We start from the raw sequence: 9,109 nt of genomic DNA on the forward strand, positions 1-9,109 counted from the left end.
TCGGTAATAATAACCTGCCAAATAGCTGTAATAAAACTGCACACTTGCCAACAGGCCATCATCATATCAGAGTTAAAGGTAGTGCAAAGTGATGGGATTATACTGACATCTGGTGGAAGATGGTGGCACTTGAAGAGTTTTTATGGAAAACAAGCTCCCAGAAGATACTTGAATGACTCTTAACACCAACTGATTTTGATTTGTCTTTATTTACATTTAATACTGTCAATGCAAACTCTTCTGCCTGAGGCTGAAGAGCACAAGTGGGTGTATAGAAAACGATACATAAACAGATATGATTTAATGAAATGTACTGAAGCTGAAATTTGCCCATCTATAGAAGTGCTTTAAAATAAAAACTTTATTCTCTGTAGAACATTGTGAGAACACACACCCTATTAGTTTTGACTTTTATTCATTATAGCCAGGGTTCATAAGCCTTAATAAAAGTGCTTTACACCACAATATGCGAATAATTATTGAAACTACGATACTAAGATAGCTTTGTACCATAAGACAAATCTTACCAAGTACCCAAATGGTACCATGACTACATTACCATTAGCAATTACAAATGCCATTAATACAGAAAATATATAAATATAAACGTTTTTATTTATTTAATGATTTATATGTGCACAAATTCATACACATTTTGTTTGGCAATAAAGTATGGCACCTGGCGTGACAGCCTTTTTAGCTTCATTCCATGTGAACCGGAAAGCATTAACTCCTGAGCTCCAGTTTGGAGTTTTCTGCATGTGAGGGTTGAACAGAGACAAAAGACATGACATCAAGGATCTTTAAGACCGCAGTGGAGTCACAAAGTCAAAAATGAAAACATAAAAAGGTAAAACAAAGGTGATAAGGTATAATGGCATTGCATAACATGACTGTCAATACCACAAATAAAGACTGTTTAAACTGCATCAGTATATGCCCTTAAAATTTTGAGTGAACTTAAAATGACTCTAACTAGAAGGCATTTTGAAGAAGCTGGTAAACAAAACATTTGGTTTACAAAAAAACAGTGATTATGATTTCAAGCAGAATTAGGATTGATTGGCATTGGGCATTCAGGATTAAATTTAATTTATGGTATTCATGCTCATCAGTGTAACATCTGTGCCTCCAGCTCTTCATTTTTCTCCCAGCATCTCTCACTCATGGGCTTAACATTAGAGGTCGCCCTGTTCTGAGGTTGGAAATCATGTAAAACTTTTAATAGCTAACTGGTGCCGACCTCTGAGGCTAACCTTGACAGGCTGCAATTGAACTGGCGCTGGGTGGGCGTGAGATGCTCTGCTGAAGGTTACTCAACACGGTGATGAGAGGGTTGTCTGCTGGGATCATAATTGTAGTTTTTTTCCCCCTCCTGTTGAAAGGGTTTGATTAAAGATGTAAAGATGTGGAGTAGATGTGAAAGTCTGATGCAAAAAGAGAGAGAGCAGCTGGGCAGGTGACAAGTTGAAGTTAATTTTTTCTTTTTTATTTCATCTTTCATAGCATGCAAATGGCCTTCCAAGGACATTTAGCAAAATGTGTCCTTGTTAAAAAGGACAGGACATAAATCCCATATTTTGATTGTGCTTCAGTTCGCCACATGAAAATATTTCAAATCTTTTTTCTTTTTCATAAAAAGCATGTCTGAACCAAATTAAAAAAAAAAACCTCTATAATGTAGTGAATAATACAATATTTAACACAGAACTGCACCCTTAGATAATCTTGCAGATATCAACTTTTATCTGATATGATCAAGCAGTTGAGTTTGGCATGTGCACATTTTGCATCAATCAACCTTGTCTCTGTAGGTAGCTAAATACATCCAAAGTGCCATTTGACACTGCCAGAATAAACTTAGAATTTGGCAAAGGCACTGAAATGTAGAGTTGAGACTGGAAATTCCGTCATTTGTCTGTTCAAGAAATGAATATAGCCTCAAAGAAATAGCCAGATAATAATCTATACAATACTGACAGCATCTGTTCTCGGCTACCAAGTAAATGCAGTTCAATATAATGTTTCAGTTTCAGTAGTACACCTTATCTCTGCTAACAAGACTCTTTCATTATCTATACTATTAGTGTAGAATTGAAAACATTCTCCACTTTTTGATTTCTTCTTCTCTAAAGGTATTTAGACAAAGGTTTCCTTTGTCCCTGATCCTCTTTAGTCCTTCATCGAACCTTCATTTTTTTGGAACATTAAGGCTTTCTTAAGGAAAACTACTCCTCCAATTTGCATCTTGTAAACTCCCAGAGATCATTTCTTGGAATTGGCTGTAATCACAAAAGAAAGCTCAGGTAGAGTCATTTGGTAGTTTTGCCTTGTTTCAGATTTCCTCTGTGAATCTCGTTGAGGATGACATCATTGTTGGAGCTGTCAGATATCCCGCTGTCCGCGAACACAGAGCCTGCAGGCAATGAGAACAATGTGTTATGAAGAATATATTCAAATATGCGATGTTTGAAAAGGACTATCTGCCACCGCATCACATACCACTGCTATTGGTGCCATAACTGACAACAGAGGAGCTTCGAGAAGTGAACTTTGGATCCAAGGTGATTGCACTGGAGCGAGAGATATTCTTCTTGTTTTGTGTGAATGTTCGACTCCAATCTGTAGAATACATGACTGTTTAACCAAAAATAGGCTGAAAATTGACACGTTTGTTTGCTTTCAAACTATCTGCTTTTTTAAAAGGCAGGGTAATACGACAAGATTTCACTTTGATTTTCCTGTCACATTCTTTAAAATCTCTGCCAAATCTCTTGTTAGGTCAAAGCAACCCAGCAACACTTTTAAGCCATTCATATTTATGCTTATCTAAAGGCTTAAATCTAGAACATTAGCACTAATTAGCAGTTATCTATCAGGTATGTAGCTAATATTTAACAAATGTTTTTTGGCTTTAAAGCAGTCAATCCTCAAAAAATCTGAAAGCCTTCCCAGAAAACAAGAAAACAAACCAAGTACTGCGAAGTACTGTAGGAGTGGTCTACTAGTTTTATGTCAATTCTAGAGTTCAGCAGTTGGTGAGAGGCAAGTTCAACCCATTAGTCGGGGCATTAGTTTCAGAAAGATAGAGAATTCAACTGTAATTAGCTGGTTTATGATAAGCAGTAAACTATGTGGATTTAACAAGTTTAGCTTTGGATTTAAACCTGAGCTCTCCTCACACATGGATGTGAATGACATACTACATCCATATATCATATCTTTATTTAGATTACTTTAAGTTTTTATTTAAATGAGTTCTTATTTTGGTGGAAATTAAGAACAAAATTTGAAGACAAAGGTTCTAAAGCAACCACTGTTTACTCTGTTGTAACCAACTGAACTACTATAAAGTGCTTCTAAAGAAATCTTCGGGAACATTTAGTAATTTCACCTGAGTTCTCAGCCAGTCGCAGTTTTCCACAGCAAAGGTAAGTTCTCCACTGCCTGCGGACATTCTCTTTTATGGCGCAGTGGAAAACAAAGACAAAGAAACCTACACAGGAACAGTAAGGAAGTAGCTTATAGTATACATCCATGCATTTTATAGTGTTATTATTGTGTTATTATATATTTGTGTTATTATGATAAAAAATAATCAATCCTATTTAGAAATTCAAGGTGTTTATACATATGTCACCTTGCAGAGAGTTGAATATAGAAAAAAGGTAAACAAAGGGTAAGTAGAGGGGTCCCCATGCAAACAGAGCAAACCCCCAGGTAAGGCCGAGGATGATGACGAGGCCGGTGACACTGCGCAGATCAGTCATAACACTTCTTTTGGGAGACTGGTTGTGGGGGTTCTGCTTCTTGATACGTGAAAGCTGTCCCATAACAACGATGAAGGCCAGCAGGCACAGGATAAAGATCAGGAGGAAATAGGCCACCACACCCACATAGAAGGCTATGTTATTACTCAGCCAGCAGCTACAGAAAGAAAACAAAGGAGAAATGACCAAGGGAACATTTTAGCTTCAAAACAGTGATAGCTTGTTTTCTTTCTCTTCACTTAGGTTGCTTCAAAATTATTAGATGCTGTGGCGACACAACTAAAGCAGTGTGATTAATCAAAGGTTAAGTTCTTTGCTAAGGTGGCTGGACCGTCTAATTTGTTGATGTGTATGGCAAAATCCATTTACAGTAGTTGAACAGACCTTTCCCACAGGGATATTTTGACTCCTCACTTGGAAAAATCACTCTAAAATTCATAATGGCTCTGTTTCAATATGTGCATCAGAATCAATAATCCATGCCATAAAGCAGCCTCATGGAATGTGAGAATCCTGGCAGTTGCATAGTGTTTTTAAATCATCATCTCTGATCAGTGTTGGGAGAATCAAGTTAGGACATTTTTCCACAGTTGCCACTCCTGGGAAATACTTTGGTTTAGGAATGGTGACATTAGTTCAACTGGTTATTGCACAGTTTCATACTCAGAAGCTGAAAAATGGAAATGGCTGATTTCCTGACATTGCACTACACTCTTACGGTCCCACCAGAGCATCTCAGTGGGGATGAGGACTGGACTTTCACTGGGCCAGTTCAGCACCTTAATTCTTTCCTTTGCTACTGTTTTTGGGATCTTTGGGATTTTCATCAAGGTTTAGCTGTGGGACTGATGGACACATATTTGCCTTTAGAATACTAGTATGTATAGGTCCTATGGTTTAAAAACAAGCCTAAATCATCAGCCTTTAATCATTGTGCTTGACAGTTTGTATGCAGTGTTTATGCTGATAAACTGTTTTTTGCCAAAAATAGAGCTGTGCATTTTGTCCAAAGATCTCTGCCTTGGTCTCCTCTATCCAAAGGGAATTGTTCTAAAATTATTGTGTTTTTTCAGTTGTAATTTTGCAAATATAAGCCATGCTGCCATGTCCCTTTGAAGAGAACAGGTTTTCTCCTGGCAGCCCTTCCAAATAAGCTATATTTTCTCTGTCTTTTTCTAATTGTACTTTAATGAACCTAAACATTTAATATGTTACCGCTGACTTCTCTATGATTGCTGCTGATGTCTTTTCTGCTTGGCATTGTGTTAACACACACCTGAATGCTCCAGAGCAGCAAACTGCCAACACTTGCTGATGATTAGTTAATTCAGTGTATTTTATTAAGAGAACCAGGCTGCTGTTTACCCTCTTAATTCTAATGGAAGCAGTAATGGTATACTTAGTTTTTCACATGGTGCTTGTACATTTTGGCTTATTTCTGGTTAAATAATGCCACTGTGTAAAATCGTGTGGTATTTAAATAGATAACCTTTATTATATTTTTTCAAGAAATATGTTTAACCAACATTATGGGAATGCTGCTTACTCTCAAATGCCGTTTAGGAAAAGCACAGACTGCACTTTCCAAAATGTTATTAACCATTCAAAATATTTTACACTACAAGCCTTATTCATCTCATTTACTATTCACATACACGATCAGAATTCAGTATCTTGCCCAAGTAAGTGTTCTATCTACAGTACTTAGCCATAGCTTCTTGGTGAGTTTAATCAAGAAAATGGATCTAAAGCTTTGACATACAAAACAAAATATTAAAAAATAACTCACAAGTTATCTGAAGTGTCATTTGTGTGTTTTCCATAATTAATCAAACCATAGTTGTTTTTGTCCACGGATATCACAATAATTACAATGACAAGAGGAATACCTGCAAAAAACCCAAGGTTAATCAAAGGAAATTTATGAACATATTTAAAATATTGATATAATGAAAAATTAATAATTGATCATCTAGTAAAAGTTTGAAGATTCCTACCCCAACCCGTCAAAGTGAACTTCAGCATGTACTGGCTCAGGTAGGGTGTAAAAACTCGCACAATGCTGAGATACATATGCAGGGCCTCAAGCCCCGCCCATGTAAATGATGTCAGCAGGAAGTAGTGCAGGAAGAAGGCAGTACAAATACAGAGGCCTGTATTGTTGTGGCTCGCCAGCCAGCTGTCCAGCAGGAACACCAAGTTCAGGAAGAGCAGAGATAAACAGAGTTGGACCAAGATCTTGGCTGGTATATCCCTTAGCAATTTTCTACAAAGACAGAGTTTAATAAAGAACGTTAAGAAATTTATAAGACTAAACAGTAATGATTGATGTGCACCAAAATAGATCCTTACGGAAAAGAAAGATACGTCAGCAATGTGATAGCAAGAAAAATAGCAGAGATTCCACAGCCAATGTAGGTGATGAAAGTAAGAATTTGTGTGTTCTTCTGGTCAGGAAGTTCCTGTCTGGACAAATCCTGCATGGAGAAGTGGCATACACAACAAACAGACAGTGAACACAAACTGAGGCAATTTGTTTCCGTTGCTGGTTGTTATAAATTATACATGAAACAGAAACAGGTGCACAAATTCACACTAACCAGCAGTACTGCAAAGGATGTAAGATGGCTGCAGCTGCAGATTGTATATTCAGGGGTGCTGTTGACCACAAAGCAGCCAACAGAGCTCCAGCCTCCTCCACCACCTGAAAAATAACATCAAGGGCAGGAATATTTACACCTGGGGCTTTCTGGCTCTTCACAGACACTGTTTGAAATGTGCAAACTCACTATTCAGCGTGAAATCCCAAAATGCACATTTGGCTGTGTAGTTTTCCTACAAACCAAAAACAATTTGTTATTACAGTTTATCTTTTTGTGAGCCTATATTGTTTATAATTGCAGTGATATAATGTTATGATCATAAGTGAACAATACAAAACTACTAACGTGCTGCACATGACACTCACATGAACCGGGTTTCTGTTTCGGATGGTGAACTTAATGTTTTCACTCAGGTTGCTAATTGACAGATTAGCCACACTTGAGCCTAGAACTGCGCTGACAAGAGTTTTGTTATCTAATGATGCATCCTGCAAAAATGAAGAAATATACAGAGGTCAGTTACAGGAGAATGAGATTCGCTTTAAATTTAACCCCTTTCATATAGGTCATAATCAATTAGATAAATCAAAACAGAAAATAAATAAATACATTCTGATATGACAGTGAGAAAGCACCTTAAAGAATGAATTTTTTGCATAGAAAGTAAACTGGACGCTGTTGGCCTGCTTCTGCTCTTCAGGTCTGATACCAGATGTGAGGGAGGCAGGCAAGTATACAGACGCCAAAGCAGGCTCTGAGCTTTTCATGGTCCTTTTTGGGCCACTGAACTGAAAACACGCAATAAATAAATAATTAAGTGGTAGGTTTGGGTTTAGGTGTGGTTGAGCCCTTAAATATGTTTATTTAAAAAAAGGCTCTCATGTGAGGACCAATGTCTCTTGATGAGCAGATGACTACCTGGACATGATCAGTCTTAAAAACATCAAAAAGGATTGTTGTGAAGTTGCTCCCATTCACTGTTTTCACAGCAATAACTAAGGAACTGGTTGACAGAATTCCATCGCCACCAGTGACAGCCAGTTTAACACCCAGATCATCCACCAAGTGAATCAGCCTGTCGCCAAGAAATACAACACAAACATCAGGGGGAAAAAATCACATTTGCATGTGTATATGTTATTTTCTTTGTTTGTTTTAAGACAGACGTGTGTGTTGAACCTGTTTGCAGATTTAGAGAGTGCCTCAGGGTTACTGTCCATCAAGTTACTGACAACTTTGATTACCACTGATGGTGAAACAGAGGGACTGTCCAGATGCTTCTCCAGCGTCTCAACCAACACTGACACCTTAAAATTCCCAAATGAGACATTAAAATAAACAAACACAGTCGTTATCCATTTAAATGTTAGTTGCACAACAGAGCAGCAGAGTGACATTTACTTGAGAGGCGTTGAGCAGAGATATAGCCTGTGTTTGATTCAACAGGTAGACTGCTTCATCAGTTGTTTGTACATCAGTTGTGGAAGTTCCTGTGTTCTCTACAGGAACAAATCATCAAATCAGTAGATCTATTTTTTTGTTCTGTAGCTTAAAATTCGATAGTAATAACTTTTTAAAAAGGTTAAACTGCAGTATCTACATACCAGCCACTGTGGTGGTTGTAGTAGTTTTGGTGAGCGGTGTTGTATAAGTCAAAGAAACCTCAGCAGTTGTGCCATTTAAATCTTGTGGACCATGACCTGTTATAGTAGTTGCAGTGGTTGCGGGTGAGATAATAACAACAGATGCATTTTCTGTTGTTGTTGTCGTTGTTGTCGTTGTTGTCGTTAAACCGGCCTCTGGTCTGTCATCTGTTTGGACGGTGCTAGCAGCTGTGGTGGACATGGTTTCATTTTTGCTTATTGTTGTGACATGAGTCAAACTCACTGTGGTGAAATTTGCAGTCTGGTTCTTCAGTGGAGCTGAAGTAGGTTTAGTACTGTGAGACACTGCAGCAGTTGTGCTTTTCTCTGTGGTTCCAATAATTGCAGTTGTTTTATTTTGAGATAGAATAGTCGGAGTAATGATCACTGGTGTTGTGTAATTGTTAGAGGCTGTAGTTGTGCTCTTTGTCATTGTGTAGTTGGGAGATATTGTTGTTGTACTAACTGTTGTGTTACTGGTTGTCGCCACACCATTGTGTAAAGTTGTGCCAGCTGTTGTTACATTGTACATTGCTGTGTAATTGTTGTCAGCTGTGGTTGCAGCATACACAAGGGTGTAATTACTACCAGATCCAGTTGCATTATAAACTATTGTGTAGTTGTTGTTAGTTGCAGTTACATTAAAATTGTTGCCAGATGTAATTGCATTATACACTACTGTGTAATTGATGACAGCTGTGGATGCATTATACATTGCTGTATAATTATTACCAGGTGTAGTTGCTGTGGAACTATTCATAGTTGTAGCTGTACTAAAGTTGCTGGACACTAATGTGGAATTACTGCCAGGTGTAGTTGCATAATTAAGTGTTGTGTAATTTTGGTTAGTTGTATTTTCATTCAAATTGGTCCCAGATGTAGTGGCATTATGAACTACTGTGTCATTGTTGTTCACTGTGGTTGCATCGTAAACCTTTGTGTAACTGTGCCCACCTGTAGTTGTATAATTATTGCTACCTGAAGTTGTATTTTGTGGGATTATGTAATTGTTACCAGCTGTGGTTGTGCCATCGACTGTTGTATAATTGTTTCTCTCTATAGTAGCACTGTGAACTGTTGTAGAATTATTGTT

At 37.7% G+C, this 9,109-nt stretch overlaps 1 protein-coding gene across 1 annotated transcript; it reads right to left on the reverse strand.

Annotated features, from left to right (window-relative positions):
• Positions 1 to 1,812: 1,812 nt before the first annotated feature.
• Positions 1,813 to 8,593, reverse strand: LOC146625401 (adhesion G protein-coupled receptor G2-like). Its single transcript, XM_085362798.1, has 15 exons — positions 7,978 to 8,593; positions 7,775 to 7,872; positions 7,553 to 7,680; positions 7,292 to 7,448; positions 7,009 to 7,161; positions 6,739 to 6,861; positions 6,560 to 6,605; positions 6,371 to 6,474; positions 6,123 to 6,247; positions 5,768 to 6,036; positions 5,560 to 5,659; positions 3,641 to 3,927; positions 3,395 to 3,496; positions 2,503 to 2,622; positions 1,813 to 2,416 (listed from the first exon to the last, which is right to left on the reverse strand). Exons 1-15 carry the CDS (start codon positions 8,546 to 8,548, stop codon positions 2,313 to 2,315), a joined length of 2,487 nt encoding a protein of 828 aa, XP_085218924.1. The 5' UTR covers positions 8,549 to 8,593; the 3' UTR covers positions 1,813 to 2,312.
• Positions 8,594 to 9,109: the final 516 nt, after the last annotated feature.

This window comes from Diplotaxodon limnothrissa, linkage group LG9, assembly GCF_057381915.1.
Source record: "Diplotaxodon limnothrissa isolate DT_005_m linkage group LG9, D_limnothrissa_male_GT1.1, whole genome shotgun sequence".
Taxonomy (NCBI): Eukaryota; Metazoa; Chordata; class Actinopteri; order Cichliformes; family Cichlidae; genus Diplotaxodon; species Diplotaxodon limnothrissa.